Source organism: Podarcis liolepis (genome assembly GCF_965112155.1).
Source record: "Podarcis liolepis genome assembly, chromosome: 9".
Lineage (NCBI taxonomy): Eukaryota > Metazoa > Chordata > Lepidosauria > Squamata > Lacertidae > Podarcis > Podarcis liolepis.
Window position 1 is genome coordinate 36,486,965 of NC_139564.1, and position 23,031 is coordinate 36,509,995.

The 23,031-nt window shown below is 40.3% G+C and overlaps 1 protein-coding gene across 4 annotated transcripts in view; it reads left to right on the plus strand.

The window, feature by feature from the left end:
* The window catches only part of GAB1 (GRB2 associated binding protein 1), an 82,557-nt gene extending 59,957 nt beyond the window's left edge, over nt 1-22,600 (plus strand). For 2 of the 4 annotated variants that reach the window (XM_083519999.1, XM_083520001.1), the window contains exons 3-11: nt 660-873; nt 3,481-4,082; nt 7,244-7,329; nt 7,850-8,156; nt 13,704-13,793; nt 17,092-17,185; nt 17,776-17,899; nt 19,312-19,431; nt 20,683-22,600. In XM_083519999.1, coding sequence (XP_083376125.1) covers nt 660-873; nt 3,481-4,082; nt 7,244-7,329; nt 7,850-8,156; nt 13,704-13,793; nt 17,092-17,185; nt 17,776-17,899; nt 19,312-19,431; nt 20,683-20,841 — 1,796 coding nt within the window. In that variant the 3' untranslated portion in view covers nt 20,842-22,600. The remainder of the gene's footprint in view (nt 1-659; nt 874-3,480; nt 4,083-7,243; nt 7,330-7,849; nt 8,157-13,703; nt 13,794-17,091; nt 17,186-17,775; nt 17,900-19,311; nt 19,432-20,682) is intronic. The other 2 variants (XM_083520000.1, XM_083520002.1) reach the window with 1 other exon arrangement.
* The last annotated feature ends 431 nt before the right edge of the window (nt 22,601-23,031 follow it).

Consider the following 23,031-nt stretch of genomic DNA (forward strand, 5'->3'; position numbering starts at 1 on the left):
AGACACAACTCTTGACCCATGATAGTGGTTGGGTCTAGCTGTTCTCACCTCAAGACAGGTAATCTGTATCCCCCAGCGCAAGGCAAGTAGTTAAACTATGGAATTCATTACCACAAGATGTGCTGATGGCCACCAACTTACACTGCTTTAAAACAGGATTAGACCCTTCTCCCAATTGGCAAGAAGAAGAGTGGAAGAAAGAAGCAGTGGCCTAGTGAAGCTGGCAAGATGATGAGTAGGGCATACACATTTCCCCCAACTAGCCTGAATATCTGACGGGAGAGACCATTGAAAGTGGGGTGCTTACATGGCTTGGCTAGCCATGCCATGCTCTTGCTTTGAATGGAGTTTTGGATCAACCCACTGGCAGGAAAAGGGGTGTTTCAAGGAACAGGCCATGACTCCTTCCAACATAGGGCACTTGTTGCATCCACCCCAATATGGGGATATTAACAGCAGGCTACATTACAGGCTTGTAATGTCATTTGCCCCCCGTTAGTAATGTAGCATTTATTCAAATGCAAATCACATTAATTGGCTGAGCATCTCATGATTAATTGATTTTTCAAAGGCTTCAGTTGGTCTTGGCTCTGATTTAAAGAGACTTAAATGCAATTAAGCAAGGATTGAATGCTGCTGCATGCTTTTTGCATTTGTAGATGCTGTGAAGCTACCTGGCAGTTCTCTACAGGCACCTGCCGAATTGCCCTCGGCTGTCAACACTTCCCTGCCATCTGTGCAAGCAGAACCATCCCTACCTCCTCCATACCAGCTAATTAACATCCCACCATCAGAGTCTGCCTCAAGTCAAGAAGATCCACAAGACTACCTGTTACTAATTAACTGTCAGAGCAAGAAGCCTGAACCCACAAGGTAAATGTTAACTTCCTCCCTCATAAAAGTGCTTATGGTGACAAATCCGACATTGGCTGCTGCTGTTGCAGTTTGAACACGTCTTGCAAAAGCCTATCTCCTCCAGTTGCAATGGCATTTGATGCTCATCAGTCTTGGACAGACTTAGTGTTGCCATCTAACCACTGACAGTGACAATGTATTGATTTCACTATATTATTTGGTCCTTTAAAAACCCCTCACAAAACATGGCCCCTGTATGACAAATGGATAAGTGCATATGTATACCCTTTTATTTCGTGGGTTTATTGTGCACTTAATCTGCTCCCTATGGCACACATGGTCAAGGTGCTACAAACCTTCAGATTACTTGCCTATCTTAACATCAGTACACTTTTTGGGGGGGAAACAACAAATTTTATCCATGATTTTTCCAAGAACTAGGCTGCTTTTTGTTCAAAATAGTTTGTGTTGCTGACCTCTCTCAATTTTTATCATGCACTTGTAAACCAGCTCATACATAATCTCGGAAGAAGGGGAGGAGTATTTACTGCTGGAGGATTTTGAAAGTAAAAAGATTCCCTTGCAGTGAGTGTAATGTGAATTGTTTGGGATCTGGTGTTTAGACTTTAACCTCAAAGCTATAACTTGCTTGAATCAATTTCAGTGTGTGTGTGTTGCACGTTGTGCTGTGAAATTTTAATAAGCAATGCAAATAATAACCACCTGGAGGATCCAAGCATACAAAAAGGGTTGTGTTTCGGTGTGCGAAGCTGTTTGTGCTTTTGTGGGCATTTTTTTTTTGGGGGGGTGCTTTTTAAAATGATTCAGAGAAGAATCCTTAGAGGTGTTTTTGTATATTATGTTGGAAACTGCCCAGAGTGTCTGGGGCAACCCAGTCAGATGAGCAGGGTATTATTATTATTATTATCATTATCATTATTATTATTATCATTATTATTTTATTACTACGCATAACTGAAGAATGCTGTGGCTGCCCTGCATTCTTTGTATTCTGCTCTTTTTTCTTTCCCCCGACAAAAATCCAACAGTTGTCTTCCCAGCCCAGCCCCAAATGACAGGTAGCCGTGCTATTCATACCGTGCCAGTTAGCATGTAATAGTAAGCCGTAGTTAATGCTCCACTGTGGGCTTTGAGGTGGCTTGCATATTGCTCCTCCCCATTAGCATGTCGGAGAAACAAGACCCCTGGATTAATGTGACTTCCACATGGGGACTGTGGTTCTTCTGTGCCAAACCAGCTATGATTGCTAAGCTGATGAAAAGCCTTGGCTCCACATCCCGGTTCCTTTGGAATGAAGCAAATCATAATTCCTAGTTTGAAAGTAACACTAACCTAGGGGGCGTTGTTGAGCTCCAGGGAAGAGGTGATGCTCATCATACTAGGGGAGGAGTGAAGCAGGAGCCCAGCCACATGTTTGAGGGGAAACATTAAGTATGGTACACTGCATGGCTGGCTAACCTGTGACCCTCCTGATTGTCATTGGACTCCTAGCTCTTATCAGCTCCATCCAGCATGGCCTCATTAAAGGATCGTGTAAGTTGCGGTCCACCAACTCTTGGAGTGCCAAGAGTTAGCATCCCTATGATGTGCCAATGCAGCCCTGTGTTAACAAATTCAAGCATTTCATGCCTCAGCCTCCTTTAAGTATACAGGCTTTTTCACTTTTAATTCCCTGCTATGTGAGCAAGATAGGTTTGCTGATTTTAGAACATAAACATCTTCTCTCTGTGTGTTATATAGTGGTTTTATGAATGGCCACAAAATGCAATCAATACTGCATATAGCAACAGGTTATAATTTGCAAATCGTCTCAGTTCCTGTCTCATCTTAACAAGGTTTCCCCTTATTATAGCATGAAGCTTGCTTGCTTTAAAAAACAAAAAGTATTTAAATAAAAAGGATGAAACTAAAGCTCTCAAACTGAAATCGAAAATCTCACAGTTGAAATGACTGATGTGTATACTTCAAAATTGAAAAATAATAATCTTGTTTAGTTATTTAGGGTGTATATTGTGACTAAACATAGTACCTAACATTTATTTATCTATTCAATTTATATCCCGCCCTTTATCCCAAAGGAGCCCAGGGTGGTGAATTTAAGACTTAACCAACATATTCCAAATTCTCACATTTTGACTGTAACCAGCTTAGCAAATATTAATTTAGGAAATGGTCACCTGATTTATTTTCAACTTGTGTGGTTTTTGGCCCTCCACGCCAACTACCCTTGTAATACCCTTCCCACCCGAAATCTACAAGACAGATAGGAACTGAGACTTTCAGTGTACAGTGCAGAAATATAGAGGATCATTGTGTAGCTATTCTTTGGATCCAGACATTAGAATGAGAGTGACATGTATGCATATGCAGCCTTTGTGATTTCACCCTTTTTAACACAATAAGAAACTTCCCCTTCTAGTATAAAGAGTCCATATGTTATAGGTGCATGAATGTGATTCACATAAAATCAAACTATTAGTTATAGTTTACAGTTGTGATTCACTGTTTTCAGCTGATTATTTTGCAAAATGTGCAAAAGTTCCTGTAATAAATTTGGGATATGCCAAGAAATTACTTTCTTTTTTAAAAAAATCTTGCATTTAGGTCACAGTCTGACACAGCAAAAACTGCCTCTTCAGAAACAGACTGCAATGATAATGTGCCTTCCCATAAAACATCTGTACAGTCGCTGAACAAGCATGCAGTGAATGGGTTTTTTCAACAGCAAAGTGTCTATGACTCTCCCCCGCCGAGAGCTGCCTCCGTATCTGTGGATGGCAGCCTTTATAATTTGCCAAGGAGTTATTCGCATGACGTTTTACCGAAGCCATCTCCTTCTGGGACTGATGCAGATGGAGAGCAACATGTTTTCAGTGTTCCATCTGCAGCATCTTCTCTTGATGCACAACTGAAGGCTTTCTCCATTAGTTATGACATTCCTCCAACACCTGGAAGTACGTACCAGATTCCACGAACTTTCCCAGAAGGAACATTGGCTCAGAGTTCGAAGCTAGAGACTATTCCAGATGTCCCTCCACCTCGGCCACCAAAACCTCACCATCCTTCGGACCGCTCACCTGTGGAGGTGTGCAATATCTCCCGCACTTCCTCAGACACTGATAGCAGCTACTGCATCCCTACTGGCGGAATGCCCCCATCGCGCAGCAACACAATTTCCACCATGGATTTGAATATATTTCGTAAAGGTTAGTGTTCTTTCATCTGGCTATGCTTTAACACAAATGTTCCTTGAGGTGCTCCCAAAATTCAGCCTCTCTAAAAAAAAAAAGCAAGATCTGCCCTGGAAATCTTGGTTCTTGGGGGGAAACTACACATTACACTTCAGCTGTGAGAAATCACGCCTCAGTTCCCACAGACTGATTCTCAATATTCTCTTGAGAGAGGGAAATTTGCATTGAGGAGAGGGGCAGGAAAGGTGTATTTAACTTTTCTATTCCTAGTTGCTTTCTCCATGGCGCTTCCCCAGCTGCTTATACACTTTGCAGTGTTCCAAACCTGGGTTTATCTTGAAAATACGGGCTTTGAAATCTGCAGGGCTAAAAACAGCTGGAAGCAGGGATATTCTAGGCGAAAAGCTACTTGCAGGATTTAGCAGTCCTTTCTTTTCTCCATTGCAAATTACCTCTGAGATTGCTTTGCAGTGGTTGAAGCCTGTTGACTCAGGCTATGTTTTCCTTTGGCAGATAGTTAAGTGGACTCACAACTTCTCATTTTGGCTTCCAAGTTTTTGCTTGCTTGTATTCAGATCCCACCTTTTTTCTAAGGAGTTCAAGGTGGTGTGCATTGTTCTCTCCCTCCTCATTTAATCCCCACAACAACCCTGTGAGGTAGGTGAGGCTGAGAGGCAGTGACTAGCCCAAGGTCACTCCGTGAGTTTCATGGCTGAGTGAGAATTTGAACCCTAATTTCTCAGTTCCTAGTCCAACTTTCTAACCACAACACCACACTTACTTAATCTGGTTTACTTAATCTGGAGGGAGCGGGCAGCACTGTGGTCTAAACCATTGAGCCTCTTGGGCTTGCCAATCAGAAGATCGGCCGTTCAAATCCGCGCAATGGGGTGAGCTCCCGTAACTTTGTCCCAGCTTCTGCCAACCTAGCAGTTCGAAAGCACACCAGTGCAAGTAGATAAATAGGTACTGCTACAGCGGTAAGGTAAATGGCGTTTCCGTGCTCTCTGGTTTCTGTCATGGTGTTCCGTTGCACCAGAAGCGGTTTAGTCTTGCTAGTCACGTGACCCGGAAAGCTGTCTGTGGACAAGCACTGACTCCCTTGGCCTGAAATGAGATGAGCACCACACCCCATGGTCATCTTTTACTGGACTTAATCATCCAGGTGTCCTTTCCCTTTCCCTTTCTTAATTAATCTGAATCATCAGAAATGCATTTTTATTTTTTTACAAAGATGATTTCCAGCCAGGGGAAACTTTTCATATAGGTAATTACTTCACCTTCCTTGTAAAGCAGTGAAGATCTTAAATATAGGGGATTGTTTGGGAGCTGAGAAGCAGGAACCTGTGAGCAGAAATCTCTTTGTGCAAGAATCAAGACAGTGCAACTCTGAATTCATGTTACAAATATACTGATGTATGATATGCCTGTGTGGTGTAATGGTTTGAGTTTTGGACTTTGAGCTCTGAGACTAAGGTTCGAATCCCCACTCAGCCAGTGAAGCTCACAGAGTGACCTTGGGCCAGTCACAGTCTCTCAGCCTAACCTACACCACAGGGTTGTTGTGAGGGTGAAATGGGAAGGAGGAGAACCATGTACAGCAGTGTTCCCCAATCTTGGGCCTCCAGCTGTTTTTGGACTACAATTCCCATCATCCTTGACCACTGGTCTTGCTAGTGAGGGATGATGGGAGTCCAAAAACAGCTGGAGGCCCAAGGTTGGCGAACACTGATGTACAGCATCTTGAGCTCCTTGGAAGGAACGGTGGTATGTAAATGCAACAAACAAATAAAAAATAAAAGATGTGCTACATGAACTGCTAAGATACACTCTATAAGAAATTCAAGATATATAGACTGTGATTATTGTTATAGCTCCCTGTTGTTGTTTTTTAAGGATCTGTTTCAAAAAAAAATGGTGGACGTGATAGACCTCAAAAACTCTTGACCTACTTTGTAATTAACCTGAACAGATTTTTTAAAACAATATTTACTGAGTTTGCAGAAGTTAGTGGATGTTGACATTATGCTTTTTGGAGGTCTGGAATCAATCACAGGTACCTAATAAGATGGCCTCCACAATTTTAAAATAAACTTTCCCAACCTTATATAAACTGAAGTTGTCTAATGGCACACCCGAACTCATTATATATAGCTCTTACATTTTCCCTTCTTTTCTGCTTGCCTTGCATTTTTTTCTTTTCTTTATCCAGTTTAATAATCTACTCCAAAGAGTTTACTGTGTGATCTGCAAAGCACCATGTGCAAGGATCGCACCTTATAAATAACACATATGGATGCCCTCAACCATTTCCCGGCTCTATAAAGGCGCTTGAGAGCTTCGGCGATGGCCTGGCCTTCTGAAGCAATTAAGATTTTAATTAAAATTTACTTGGTGTGGTTTTTGTGTAAAATTCAAATTCTGGATAAATATTCAGACAATGCACAAGGCCAAACTGGGGGAGTGGTATGGGGCTAAGAATGCCAGGGGTGAAAAGTGAGTTTAAAGAATTAAGAAGGGGAACAAGGGGAAATCCAGAAGGCGGCAGATAGAACAATTGTTAGCAATGTAAAGTGAGGTGGGTGGGAGGCAGGCAGGCAGGCAGAGTCACCTGTGAAGAAATGGGGCCAGGAGAGAGTAAGGGGAGGTTTCCATATGTTGTCCAATAAGACACACATGTATTGACCAATCACTAGTCAACATGGTTTTTCATAATGAAGATGTTCAGTTTTGTATCACTTTGGGCTGGGCTGTGCATTTCAGAATGGTTGTGTGTGAAATGTTGCCTATCCTGGTATTTCTATATTTATTTATTTATTTAAAAAAGCCTACTGTAATCTGCGGTGAATGGTGGTAAGAAATGTAGCAATACTACAACAGTTATTTGCTTTCTAGGGTGTTTTTTTTTAATACATACTCTATTGTAAGATCTCCCTCTTTTTAAAGTTTCTCCTCACTTTCTTCTCCTTCATGTGGTCTGGGTGCTTTCGTTACTTCCAGATTTTAGGATTGGTAGTGGTTTGCATTCAGACTGCATAACCAGACATAGACAGCAGCAAAATAACATCCAATAAATTCCCCCCCCCCTTGTGCTATTTGCAGCTAATGGTGTGTGTTATGCCACCAGGTGTAAAAAGGAGGGGAAAACAATGCTTTCTTTCTTCCCCTTTCTTTAGATATGGGTTCTCAAGATTGCTATTTTATTCCACGGACATTTCCGAATGACAGATCAAGCTCATTGGAAGGTTTTCATAACCACTTTGTAAGTATGTTTTGATTTTCAACATTAGCATAAGGCATATCTGCTTATGTATACTCTGATGGAGGCAGGGCTGTGAAATCCTTCTACACAGAATGCTTTGTTCTTAATATGATAAGTGGGCTAGCTCATAGTGTTGTGTGAGACAACAGGGGAGGCAAATGAGTCTTGGGAGGGAGGGGAGGTAAGTGATGGGGATAGCGGTGGAACATGGAAAGCTGCAAAGCTCACATCACACACACACACACACACACACACACACACACACACACCACACCTAACTAAAAACATGTAGAGTGTGGCAGTCAGTTACAAGATAGAGACAAAATGTAGATCCTGGCTGAAGCTTGTACAATGCAAATGGGGTGAAGCGATTCCATAGAACCTGCAAAAGGGGAAAAAAAAGACACACAAATGTTTTGAGACTGGTCAGGTGTTGTGCAATATATGTACGCTAAATTTCTGTTCACCTGTTCAGAATGTTGTTTAATTTCTTGCTGTCGGAATCATTTTTATTTCCCAGAAAAACAAAAGCCTATTGACTGTGGGAAGCGTTTCAAGTGAAGAATTGGATGAAAACTATGTCCCCATGAACCCAAACTCTCCCCCGCGGCAGCATTCTAGCAGTTTTACTGAACCTTTCCAGGAAATGACGAACTATGTGCCGATGACTCCTGGCACTTTTGACTTTTCCCTGTTTGGAATGCAAGTCCCTCCGCCAGCACACATGGGGTTTAGGTCGAGTCCCAAGACCCCTCCCAGGCGGCCTGTGCCTGTTGCTGAATGTGAACCACCACCAGTGGATAGGAACCTCAAGCCAGACAGGAAAGGTAAGGAAGGAAGGGGCATGCACTGCCAACCACTCTTGAGTGTTTCATGATCCTCGTTTTGTCCTTCCACCCACCCATCTTGTTCCACAGAATAAAATCCTGCTTGAAATTGAAGCAGCAATATTAACAGTTTACAGTTTCCTTTAAAACACACAGACCTCGACACTGAATATATTTACGGTTGTTTTGATTCATCACTAGATTGTACTGCTACTTCTCATCATACGTGGAAAAAACTGTGACTGGATCAGAACCTGCATTTTCATTTGTGTTTAGAATCCACTTAAACCAGGCTTCTTCAAACTCGGCCCTACAACTCCCATGATCCCTAGCTAGCAGGACCGGTAGTCAGGGATGATGGGAATTGTAGTCTCAAAACATCTGGTGGGGCGAGGTTGAGGAAGCCTGACTTATACTTTTATTTTTATTCTTTGGTAAGGCTAGCAAAAGTGCACATTCAGATGATATGGCTATATAATAGCTGCGGTTCTTACATTCCATACATAATACAGATGCTGCTGCTTTAAAAATAGCATTTACAAAAACCTTAGTACAGGCTTCCTGTAACTCGGCCCTCCAGATGTTTTGAGACTATAATTCCCATCATCCCTGACCACTGGTCCTGCTAGCTAGGGATCATGGGAGTTGTAGGCCAAAAACATCTGGAGGGCCGAGGTTGAGGAAGCCTGCCTTAGCAGGTAGGCATATGTTAAGTATTAGCAGTTTTGCATTCTTTTTCATTCACATAAAATTCACAATTACAAACAACCTGGGGGCAGCTGACCGTCAGATTTTCTGTACTGTCTATTTAAATGTATGAGTTTCTATGCGCATATGCCTTTCTGAAGGGGCAAATACTTAGCTGTTTGCATTTGGCATCATGAATCTTCCTCTCCCAGTTAACAGCTATTTCCATAAATGAGGAAGAGCCCTCTGGAAGGCTGTACCAGAAGCTACCTAACCTAGCAGCACTGGCCAGTGTAATGTATTGTGAAATAATGGCTGCATTCACGCATCACACTGCTTTAGCATAATGTGGACCAGGAGGAATGTGTTGTATACAGCATCTGGCTTGCACCCTCTCACCTTTCTCCATGTGGCTGGAAGCGGCAGTGCAGAGGCTTCTGCTTTTGCTTAATCACATCCAGACCAACAAACTGTGATGAACCTTAACTGTATGGCTAGTTTCTATTCACGCCATAATTGATTGAAATTGGGTTTTTATAACTAATCATATTTACTGGTAACAGCAACATTCAGCTAACATGGCAAACTGTGATTAAAGTAAAAGCCTAAGCAGAAGCTTCTAAACACCAACTCCTGACCTGCATGTTGAGAGAAATGATTAAGGGAAGTATATGAACCCAAGGCTCACTGTGGCTCATTCACAGGGGAAATGGCCATACGGAGACAAGCAAGTTTTAATTTAAAAAAAACTAAAAGGCACCAAATGTTTAAGCATATATGTGTCAGAAATAAATGTCACTTCAAGAATGTTTTTGACAGCACTGTGTCTATTGAATTATGCATTTGGGGTAATTATGCTTTCTGCCGCTTAAACCTCTCAAAGCTTGCATGTGTTGGTGATGGTATGTTGCAAGCAGCATTGCTAGCAAATTGGATTCCAGCTTGGAAAAATCCCTGTTACCTCTCAGCACTACTGGGTGGCATTCATCTAAAATCTATTAGTTAAATGGAACAAAAACAAAAACAAACCGTATTGAATTGGTTGGTAATAAAGAATGAAAAAGAACAGTGCTTGCAGTTAAAGGGATGGATGAGATCAAAGTTCTCAGAAAGATCTTGTTTGAAATGTGCATTTCCTTTCTTGCTCAGCATTGTTGCCGCCTATCCTGCTATCGGCCTTTTCTTTCAGTAGAGCTATATTGAGATGCTGCAATATTGATCATTGTTAAGCTGTAAGCCAATAGTAGAGAAAACTACAAAATGCAGGTTAAAAAACACCATGCTTTGAACTTGGAATATAATCTAGAACTGAGAATGCGTTTGTTAGTACATATGGATGAAGGAAGCTCATCTAGACAGGCATTCTGTTCTCTTAGGGGCCAGTCCGATGCCTTTGGGGAAGTCCACAAGAAGGACATGAGCACAGTACCATTTCCCCATTCATGTTCCTCAGCAGCTGGTATTCAGAGGTATAGGGCCTCTGATGCTGGAGGTGGAAGAATGAGGTCTTCCCCCCACCCACCAAATTTGATACTTTTACATTTATAAATTGAACATATAGAGAAAAAACAGTTGTTGCGTGCCGGCTTGGAAAAGATAACGGCAGTTCTATAACTTTATATATGAATATACATGCATATATGTCCCCGCCTTTATATAAGGCAAAACAGAAAATAAATTTCACTTTCAAGTTTGGTTCTTGGGTTTATCCTGTGCTCCTGTCTTTGAAGCTGTGTTAAAACAAGGATGCAACATTGCTTTTTTTTAGTTTATATACCTGTCTCTTTCAAGATAGTAACATAGCATTTCATATGCAGTGATACATGGTGAGCACTGCTAGGAAACTTTTAACTTGCTTAACTAATGACAGCTGTCTAGTATTCTGCCCTAGAGATATCTAGGTTGGATCTTTAAAGTGCCTCTTGCTTGGATATCAAGAGAAGCTTAATTAAGGAAGTTCGTGGAAGGAAAGCTCCTTTCTCATTCTCCTTCTTGCATCAACCTGCACCCCTGAAAGGCCTCTGTGGATGACTGGGAGTTATCCTCAGCAGTGGGAAATAGGTTGTGTGTGTGTGTGTGTGTGTGTGTGTGTGAGAGAGAGAGAGAGAGAGAGAGAGAGAGAGAGAACAGAACTTTCCTTCCATGACTTTCTTTATGTCAACTTACCTTAGGGTCCAATACTATAGGTTAACTCCTGACTAAATTTTAATTTACCCTGTTTATAAATAACCTTTCCCTGTGACTGGTAAACAGCATTGCTTTTTCTGTGTATTAAATAATCTAATAGTAGGTAACTAAGTTGAAAGTCTCTTTGATAAGGTTTTGTTTTATTTATTTTAAATTTATATTCAGTTCTGTAGCCCTCAAGATGACTGACAATTTTAGGTTACTGTAGTAGAGTAGACTAGAATAGATTGTAACCCACAAACTGTTTAAGCCAGATATACATGGATATTAATATGGTTCAGTATGACTAATGGACTGTTCCCCACTTGAATGACTTGTGACCTCAAGACAATATAAGGGATATAAAGAAGAGCTAACAAAGTCTTCTACATTTTTTTTAACTTTTATTTTATTTATGGTTGCATTTCAAATAATAATGATCTGCAAGGCTGTTAACAAGGAAATTAAAATGGCAATGCATATAATCAATCAACAATGAATGCATTAAAAGCTATGGTTTGATACAGTTCAGCACAATAAGATACAGTAAGTACACTAAGACAAGCACAAGTTTGTGAATGTATCTTCACCAAAAGGAAGTCATGTCTATTGTTAACAGCTAAAATGGGATGTCCTCTGTAAACCAATGCTGCATCTTGGGGATTAGAAATTATGCCTGGATTTGGTTTTGTTTGGTTTTAAATTGCAGTAATCCACAGTTTTACAGATACCTATTTAAAGAAAACCGATTGGCACAGTTACTTTCTTGCTCCAAAACAAGTTTTATTCGTAATTAGCAAGGAGAAAACTTAACCAGAAACTGACGTTCAGATGACAAATAATGGCTTTGCTAATGGCAGGGCAGCACAGGAGTAAAAAAGGCCAGAGAGGAGCAAAGCGGCTGTGAACTCCTCTCCTCTCTAGGAGCCCATACATTTGCATGGTCCCAGAAGGCCATAGTTTGTCTTAGTGATGTGTGAGCCAGGACAATGCAACAGAAACAGGTGTTCTGGTTGTTTTTTTTTACAGCATATTAATGTTAAAAATTGGGGGGGGGGGTCAGGAGTAGGAATAGGAGGCAGGTTTAGCTCCATACCATTGGTATATAGCAGAGTTCACTCTCCCCAGAGTTCATCCCTCCCCCCAATCTTTAGTGGCAGACATCCACTCATTTGGGGCAAAATTAAATTCTTTGCACAGTTGCTCTGTTTCACCCTGACACTGGCAGTCATCCCACGGAGGCAGAATCAGTACCTGTGCACAGAACATGTGATATGCATTCACCAGGAGGTTTCCACCACCATCGGTTGAGCATGTGCACTGCACATCTAGTAGTAATGCATGTCTGATCATCACATACTGTTTTCATGCATTTTTCTATGTGGAATTTTGTTTCATAAAGTGATTCTAAGCTTAGCATGCTAAGGAGATGGCCTGTGGTGAAGAACATGAACATATGAGGTCCCATTGGCTGCAGCAGCCGGGGAACAGCTTCATTTGTATTTGAAGACTGATTTTGCTGGAAAGTCTTTTCCAATATAATGATCTTTATAATGATCTAATCATCTTTCTCCTACAAGACAGTGGAGACATCCGCTTGGTGGTAGTTCAGCACATGATGGTAGTCCAGATCTATAGGCCTTGCAAAAAGCCTACAATATAGAAATCTGACATAATCCAAGGGGAAGGAAGTCCATAGCCATGGGGCCACCACAGAGAAGGGCATCTCCCTTGTGGCCACCCATCTTACCAACCTAGGAGACAGACATGCCAGGGTAAGCCTCAAAAGCAGTTCTTAAAATGTGAGCAGGATAACATTGGTACAGGCAGTCCAATAAACAACATGGGCTCAAATCATTGCGGGTTTTCAGGGTCAAAAAACTAAACTGATCCCAGAAATGCATCAGTATCCAGTGCAGCACAGTATTGTAGCCAATAGGGTTAATCCGAAGTGTGATTATTGCTCTTTGAAAACTTTCCCCACTACCCCAAAATCTGCTTTATGGCATAAAGAGCAGTATTTAAGGCAACACAGAGAAGATACTTTCCTACAGGAATTAGCATGAACTTGGCCATTACAGATTGTGACCCACAATAACCCTTCACATACATTTTGAATGTGCATTTTTGGCCAGTTCTGGACCAGCTGAAGTTTCTGAACCATCTTCGAAGGCGGTGCCATGTAGAGCGCATTGCAGCAGTCTGGATGTGACCAGAGCGTGGACTGCTGCTGTAAGGTCAGCTCCTCCAGATAGAGGTGCACTTGGCATACCAGCAGAAGGTGGTGAAAAGTGGTCCTGGTCACCGATGCCCCCTGCACTTCCTCAGTCAGCTCCAAATCTAGGAGCACTCTCAAACTGTGTGCATGGCCTTTCAGGGGTTATGCCAACACCACCTGTGAACCTCCTTCCTGTAATTAAGGAGACCCATCAGTTGATGGCATTCTACCATCTCTTCTTACATTGTCTCTTTCATGCATGTTTCCATCATGCATTCGGAATGTCGTGCTTATGCACTAGCATGTGCTTTTGCCACACTGCAGGACTCTTTCCACCAGCTGCTTGCTTTCGCTTCTAAGCATCACCTTTCTGCAAGGGGCTTGGCAATTTGTTTATAGGGTTCCATTTTTTCCAGTTATTATTTTTTTTATATAAAAAAACTATATTAAGAGAGACTCTTCTTTTTACCAATTAGGTCAGAGCCCTAAAATTTTAAGACCTAAGCCACATGGTTTAGAGCGAACAGATTCCCAAACCATAGGTGAATTTACTACAAGAAGAAAGGGTATGTACTTCAGCACTGCATGGTATCTGGGGCTGTGTATGAAAATGTTTTCTAAAAGGGAAACTCTTATAAAAACATGGTCGTCGCTACTCTTATCTCAATTTATTGGTCCGCTTATTTGTTAGCCGCAATATTTCCTGCTTAAGAAAAGGCATTCTTAGCACACAGAAAATGGAATATGCTGTACATAAAAGTATCTTTCCTTCAGTCAGCAATTAGCCCTGCCTGCTTAATGATTGTATAACTGTTTGTTTTCAAATATATTTCCAGCCTGCAGGTTATTTTAACTAACGTTTTCTAATGTGAAATGCTTGAAGGTGCAGATAATGTGACTATTGGGATGCAGCTATTGGGATCTTTATAGGACTACTTTAGTATTACAATACTTTTTTAAAAAAACAACAACCCCGAACTATATACAATGAGCACTGAAAATTTGAGATAGGCTAGTGTTTACTGCATTGCCCCATTGTAGAGGGAGGTTTTAAATAATGCTAGAAAAGTAGTGTTTTATAATGGCCAAATCATCATTTAGCACATACCTTAGCTGTGGATCTCACTGTCATTTGAATGAAGCAGTTTTTCCGCTCCTAGTATGTATCTACTACTAAAGGTCTTCAGCTGTCAACTGTCACTGCCATCAATCAGCGGACAAGTTGCTGCTCATATTGCTTTCAAAAAATATTGGTGCCTTTGGAGACTTTGCAGCTGTGTGGAGCTCCATTTGAGATAGGCAATGTTCTTACAGCCCCAGAATCTGGAATATGTGACAAAGAACAGTCCCTTTAGGTATATGCAGAATGTAGACCATTACTTACGATGTATATGTCATAGCACTTACATTTCCATGGACTTACTCCTACGTATGTTTGTGTACGCACAATTATTTAAAATTCCTGTGAAGTTCATTGATGTCAAAATATGAAGTATACATTTGCATGTTTATACTGTCAAATGATTCAGAGGACTTGTTAAAAGTGCTTCACAGTAATGATGTTCTCCATCACCACACAAACACTTTAGAATCTGTCTGAGGGTTTAAAATGCTTTTAAATATGATCTGCTACTTCAGACTGCTCTGAAAACCAAGTGCCTTGAAAGCTTGTGAATGGTGCAGTCCCCTACTCTGTTTGGCCATTTGCAAAACAGACCCCTGTTATCTAGTCTCATAAATACTGAAAAGTGCTTAAGGCTGTACTGCTACATAAACATACAGTGGTACCTCTGGTTGCAAACGGGATCCGTTCCGGAGTCCCGTTTGCAACATGAAAAGAGCTCAACCCGGGTTGCAATTCGCCGCTTCTGCACATTCACGTGATGTCATTTTGAGCTTCTGTGCATGCACGAGCGGTGAAACCCAGAAGTAACCCTTTCCAGTACTTCTGGGTCGCCGCAGGATGTAACCTGAAAGAACGTAACATGAAGCAAACGTAACATAAGGTATGACTGTACTTACGAATAAGTCCCATTGAAGTCAGTGGTTCTTACTTATAATACAGTTGTACCTTGGAAGTTGAACAGAATTCGTTTCAGAAGTCCGTTTGACTTCCAAGACATTCAGAAACCAAAGCGTGGCTTCTTATTGACTGCAGGAAGTTCCTACAGCTAATCAGAAGCCGCAGAAGCCCCATTGGATGTTCGGCTTCCAAAAATAGTTCGCAAACTGGAACAGTCACTTCCGGGTTTGCAGCATTCGTGAGCCAAACGTTAGAAAACTAAGCTGTTCAAAAACCAAGGTACGACTGTAATAATAATAATTTTATTATTTATACCCCAGCCACTCTGGGTGGCTTACAACATATCTAAAAATATAATAAAAACATCAGTCCTTTAAAACTTCTTTAAACAGGACAGTGTACTTATGAGTACATACTTATTAGGTCTGTCAGAAACACCATATGCAGATAATTTACTGTATGTGACTGACCTAAGTGCTTAAAACTGTTCTTTAATCCTAAATAAAGTAGCCTGCAGGCACACTGCAATGAGTCCTAGAAAGGTGGGATCAATTTCTGGGAGGGGGGGTGTTATTGCAGGATAAGGCTGGGGGTATAGGGTGATGTGCAACTAACATGCTCAGAGTACACACTGAAATAGATTTCAATGGGGCTTCTCTGAGAATGACAAACATTGAATATTACCCATAGCTATTCATTTTGTAAAATAGCAGTTTTGCAATTTTAATATGGACTGTTTTCAATTGCTAAGAAGCATTGCCCCGTTCCCCAAACTAGCAGAGCCTTAAGATAACTACATAATCATGCTACATCAAGATATAACTCTGCTTGGTTATACACTCCAGTGACCCCACCATTGAAGATCTCAGGCCATGAAACGGTGTGTAAATTTGTAAAGTAAATAAATATGCAGAAAGGCAGTGTTTGCATTGACATTTCATTTTAAACCATGGCTTAGCCCTATATACATGAGCAGGAAGGATCTGCTATAAATCTCAGGCTTGTCCATTCCCCATCTCTTTCTCTTCCTGCATGCTTGGGTGAAGGACTTTGGCAGCATTTAGAATCCTGGCTTGTTGTACCTTATGAAACAGAGATCATGGTTTGAAACAACTTCTAGTGTGTTTCAAAACAAGATGTTTTGAAGTTGGGTTGTTTTGAAATTGACAAAAGTTTTAAATGGTTTAAAATAAGCCATTAAATAAATAAGAGTTTATTTTAAACCATGATCTCTGGATCATAAGTCTGGATTCATGGAAAGTAAAACTAAATTCTACTGAACATCTGCTACACAAGAGTGTCTCAAAGCTACTTCTTCCTATTAATGCGCATTAATGAAACCTATTAAATTCTGCATGTGTAAGAGAAGACAAATGGACCTGAAGAGCTTACATTGGTGCAAAGAAAAGCCCTTTTCTTCCTAGTTTCTGTAGCAAAGCAGTGTGTGTGCAAAACAGCAACCATGCTGTTTATGTGAGAGTTTGACTCAGTTTAGATTGTTAATGACTCACTGTGGTCACAAGAGCCTAAAAAGGTGAAATTTGGAGGCACTTCATAGAGTAGATTCGTACATTAACGTTTCTAAATGTAGTAATTGTTAGCATTTACATCATTCAATTAGCAGTATCCATTAGTTAGTGTTTGATAGTAAACTGAAAGTATATATATAAAACTCAAGTATTTGAAGAAGCTCTCTAATTTTAACACATTCCTATTCCGAATTATTTCCTCACCGACCTTAAAATAATGGGAATTGCAATAATATTGTAAGAATTCCTTTTGAGGAACTGTAGTTCTTTCCTAGTACATTATTTTAAAAACTTGTTTGCTTCTTTATATAGTAAAACCAGCACCACTAGAAATAAAACCTCTCCCTGAATGGGAAGAATTGCCAGCTCCAGTTAGATCTCCGATCACCAGAAGTTTTACACGAGAGTAAGTCTTCTCACCCTTTTAAGAAATTAAATATTTGCCTTTGTGGATGTGTGTGTATTGTACAAGTAAACCTTTGGTGTGAAAAGAAGCATTTCACCCCAGTTCTATATATGCTTACTTATAAACAAGTCTCACAGTGTTGAGATTGTGTGTTTTGGGTTGGTGTGTTTTTGCAGCATAAGATTACACATGTTCATTCAGAATTACTTAACATGTTCAATGCAGCATATACCCTAGTGCAGCGATCGAGAACCAGTTTTCATACCAAGGTCCACATTTTCTTGGTGTCTTGGCATCCTGTCTCACAACCTAAGACACACAAATATATGTCACATTGTCAACAATGGGATTTTTAAATTACATTTCGATACTGCTGTAATGATTATCATCTCTCAATCTGTTCCTCTGTTTGGTTATTACTGAGGTTTTTATTGTATTTTATGTAAGCTTCATTGAACTTTTATTTCTTTTTTAAAAAGGTGTGGTGGAGAAGTATAAATATTATTTAAACAAATATAATAATACAGCTACAAAGCATACATAAGATGGTTCCAGTTTTACTTTTTAAAACCAATGTCTCTTTATTTTAGTTCCTCCAGGTTTCCTTTGTCTCCCCGACCAGATTCAGTCCATAGCACAACTTCCAGCAGTGATTCACATGACAGTGAAGAGAATTATGTACCCATGAATCCAAATCAGTCCAGTGATGATCCAGTATGTAGTTTTCATTTTAAGTACTCTCTTTACTGTGCAGCTCTTTCTAAAAGGATGTCACAGACCTCATCTGCACTATACATTTGAAGTGGTATCATACCACTCATCACAACTTTTTTTTGGGGGGGGGGAGGAGGCACTATACTACATGCTCTGATAACTTCCAGATTGGATTATTCTAATGCACTCTACATTGGGCCGCCCTTGAAGATGACTCAGAAAATGAAGTGGCCAGATTACTGGCTTGGGTTCTTCTCAGATTTCATATATCCCATGTTTTAAAACAACAGCTTTGTTTGCTGGTTCATTTCTGGGTCCAATTCAAGGTGCTCATGTTAGTGTTTAAAGCCCTAAATGATGCAGGGCCCAAATGCCTGAAAGACCCTCTCCTCCCCTACATGCCATCTTGGGAGGTAAGATTGGCAGAGGGTGTCCTCTTGGTTGATCCACTGCCCTCAGAAGCTCAGGGTAGGGGGTGGCCCAGGAGAGGACATTCTCTGTGGCAGCCCCTAAGTTGTGGAACTCCCTTTCCACAGAAGTGCGTCTGGCACCTTCCTTATATAGCTTTTGGCGAATGCTGAAGATGCACCTCTTTACCCTGACATTTGACGCCTGAGCTAGCTAACTAGATAGAAGAGATAGATAGAGAGAGAGAGAGAGAGAGAGAGAGAGAGAGAGAGGTACCTCAGGTTACATACGCTTCAGGTTACAGGTGCTTCAGGTTACAGACTCCACGAACCCAGAAATATTACCCCAGGTTAAGAACTTTGCTTCAGAATGAGAACAGAAATCGTGCAGCGGCGGCGCAGCGGCAGCAGGAAGCCCCATTAGCTAAAGTGGTGCTTCAGGTTAAGAACCGTTTCAGGTTAAGAACAGATCTCCGGAATGAATTAAGTACTTAACCTGAGGTACCACTGTAGATAGCTAGATAGCTAGATAGCTAGAGATATGGATCCACCTTAGTTCTGTAATTATTAGTTGTTTTAAACTGTTTTAAATATTGTGTAATATTACATTAATATTAGTGTTGTATTTTAATTGTTGTAACCTGCCCTGGGACCTTAGGGGCAGGGGTAATAAATTGTAGTTATAGTAATAACTCTCTACACCCTTAGCAAACTACAGTTCCCATAACTTTTCGAGATGAATCCATGACCTTCTGAGGTATGATACTGCTGTAAAATATATAGCACAGATAGAGCTTTGTTAGTATGGGACACAGGTAGTTAAACAGTTCAAGAATGACATTTTTATTACCTCATTTTCAGATTTGCTTATATTCAGGGCTATGTTACAAGGCATGTTGCAAAATGTGGTGGGTCTAGTCAGTTTCTCACATGCTGTGGAGTGAACACTACATTCCATTAAAGTTGTCACCATTGCTGACTTAAACATTTTAATTATAATTTCAGGTTCTGTTTGGGAGCAGCAGTCTCGATGGGGGAAGCAGTCCTATGGTAAAACCTAAAGATAAGCAAGTGGAATATTTAGATCTGGATTTAGATTCTGGAAAATCTACCCCACCTCGCAAGGTAAACAAAATTGAGTGGTTTATTAGTGACAATATAGGTGCCTTTCTGGGGTTAACAAGACATGTTGCTAGAGGTTCACTGGCATACTGGCAGAAATGTTTCACCAGTACAGATTTTGTTCCAGCATTGTCAGACTGTCAGAACTAACATAAGATGGTTCTCCATAAGATGGAGTATGGTTGTGCATAGACCACATAACACAGCCTTCAGAACTGGCAGACTACAACGAATCAGTGAAACGGGCTACTATAGTTCATTACCTCCCATTATAGCTAGTGGGAGTGAAAAACTCCTCTTCTCAGCTGGGCAATGAATCTGGCAGTCATTGTGTCAGGGAATTTTCTTTCTCCATCAAGATACAGGTAAATTTTTCTTTATTAAATTGTACAGGACAACTACTTATTTTTTGGAGAAAATGCTGTATTTAATATTTGCTTTTTCATTCCTCATTACCACATCACAATTAATACAGCTTTAAGAACTAAATGACTTTTATCATCAGCCTCACTAATTAAAATTGGTTTCTGCCTATTAATACTAAACCAGCTCCATCTAGCAGTTAAAACTTCCCACCAGTAATCTAGCACAGGGTTTCCCAAATTTAGGTCTCAAGCTGTTTTTGGACTACCGTTCCCATCATCCCTGACCACTGGTCCTGCTAGCTAGGGATGATGGGAGTTGTAGTCCAGAAACAGCTGGAGACTCAGTTTTGGGAAACCCTGTGAAAAACCATGGAATCTTTAATGTCACCTGCCATTATATTGCTACACTTAGGCTTTTCTTGCAGCCAGTTTTCTACATACTGTACCATGTTTTGAGGATAGGTGAGATGTATAGGTGTTGTTTTAATAAAAATGGTACAGTGCAAATAATTCTATTCACTGATACATTTGTCTTACATTTTGGGGGGACCCGAGTTTCAATGAGTTGCCCATTGGACACTCTCACTTGAAAAAGTGGGGGAAGGAAATGTGTGCAGATTCTTCCTTACCCCAGCAGCCCCCTGAAAAGCTGTTCTCAACAGCTGGGGGTCTTCCTGGAACAGTGTAGTTGATGGTTTGAGGATTTGCCAGGGCAGGGGGGGTGGATTGACCAAAACTGCCCCCTCCTTCCCTTGCTGGGAGACCCTGCTGAATCTTAGTCCCTTCTGCAAAGAAGTCTTATATTTTCATGAAAAGGATGCTCTGAAGCCAACCCATAGACTTGTATTAGCTTATCTTGTTCTTACCCTTTTCTTCATTTTGTCTCCAGAAAAAGAGCAGCGGTTCAGGCAGCAGTGTGGCGGATGAAAGAGTGGATTATGTTGTAGTTGACCAGCAGAAAACACTAGCGCTGAAGAGTACGCGAGAAGCTTGGACAGACGGGAGGCAATCCACAGAATCTGAAACGCTAACTAAAATTGTAAAATGAAAAAAAAAAGAGAGAATCCTCTTGTCATCCTCCTCAAATTTATAAAAAGAGCTGCAGTTATGCCATTAACTGATGGAAGAGTACTGGACAATTCTTGAATGATCCCCCACCCCCACCCCCCAGTTATATGAAAATCAAGGTGATACCATGAGATAAAACAGTAACCTGTGGCATCAGGGTAGATCATACAATGTAAAATAATGTGTAAAATAGTATTGCTTAGGTCCCAGAGAAGTTTTGGCCTGAAGTTAACACATTTGTAGTATTACAATGTCTTATGCACTTTCCCCCCCGTTAAAATGTTGGTTCAGCTTTCCCCGGCTACTTCTAACCCCTTTTTCTCCCAACACTACTATATTTTATAGCATTCTAGAAAGTAAGCTACTTATGATATAGAAATCAAGGTCTGAAGTGCGTTTTAACAGCTCAAAAATGAATTAATAAGAAATAGTTTCACAATTTTAATCTACTTGAAATGTCAAGAGATGATTTGTTAAATACCTATGTTTTATATTTAATACATGCGAAGAATATTTGGAAGGCTACAGGTTACCTTCCTAACAGACATGGCTGTGACTTAATAATAGTCATTATTGGTTTTAGGATCTACCCTTCTGTCTTATGCAATATCACACCAATACTGGAGCTCCTATTGTAGTTTCATTTGTGACAGTGTTCATATTCAGTGAGCAAAGATTCTGCAGGGAGGGATCTTTTGTACTGAAGAATTAAACTTCGCATAGTCCTGCAAATCACTGATGGGGTGCAGTAATGAGTAACCTTACACTTCATTTGCAAACCATTACTTTTACATTATTTACAGAAGGTAGGATCTCTTGAGATCAGGTACGTACATAGCACTGTGGTGCTAACACACTTATCAGGTTTAAGCAACGAGTTTTAAGTTTTCTACTTCTACCAAGCCTTAATATTGGTTTTCAGTATGAAAATTAAAGAGACAGTTTGACATTCACTGTTTGTAGTACTAGAAAATACTGTGATTTTTTTTTTAAGTAGAATTCAGATGGAAATACTATGAGCGTTATTCACCATATTCACTGTAGACCTGTTGAAATCAATGGACTTAATGTCCAGTGAGCTCAGTGGTTCAACTCTGACTTGGTAGGATGTAATCCTAGGTCTTGACACCATAGTGCTCTTTTAATGATCCTTATTATGCCTAGTTTCCTGCTTGGCCTTATATTTAAATTCCTATGCAATTGATATCTCTTAACATTTTGTGTTGTTGTTTTTAAAGAAAGGTGGTATGTTGAAGTGATCTCATTCCCTCTCTCCTTTTTTTATAAAGTTCTTTCCCCAGGTACAGAGTCCATATTGAGTACTTTGTTCTATTAATTCTCCACCCCTCCTTCAAATAGCAGCCTCCCCTAAATTAGAAACCAGATTTAGTTGCAAGGAAGAAAATGTACACCTTAATCCATTAATCTTGTTATAATGGTAAATTACTAATTCATTCTCACACAGATGCATTAAAGAAAATTCTTCTCCATACCTCTTGAGTTACAAATGAACATAGAAATACATTAGTATTGTTTTAATGAATGCTGGCCTTAATACTGTGCCTAATTTCCTGTTGTCACCCCCTCAATAGTATGTAAATTGTCTTTATTCCTAACATGGTTTCTTTTTAAATTAGAAATATTTTGATGTTTTCAATTTTTTTTTTTTTTGTAAAATAAAAACTAAACATGTTTCATTCTGAGATGAATTTTAAATAAATTCAAGTTGTTCTGGTTAATACGTGTGCAGTTGTTGTCTGAAACTCACAAAACAGCAATGTATTTACAAAGCTCTTGAGTTGCCAATTTCCGGTGCCTTTGAATGTAGATTATTAACCCAGCCTAGAAGTTGTGAACCATCTCAAAAAGATGATAGCAACCATGGCAGCATTTCATCCAGTCTTCTTGTCCTGCTAGCATTATTTTCTGTTATTTTCTACTTTGTCTCTATTTTCTCAGCAATCTTTACAGCTTTAAAAAGACAAGCCCATTCATCACTTGGATAGGCCACCACCTCGTTTTTCTTACTGATTAGGTGGGTATGAGATAACCAAGGGGAGAAGGAAAGATTGAATTGAGGAAACAACAACAGCACTTCCGTTTTGCTGCCAGGGAGAGCACATTTTTAAAACAAGGCTTGCCCGTACCTTGGCTTAATGTGGATTATGAA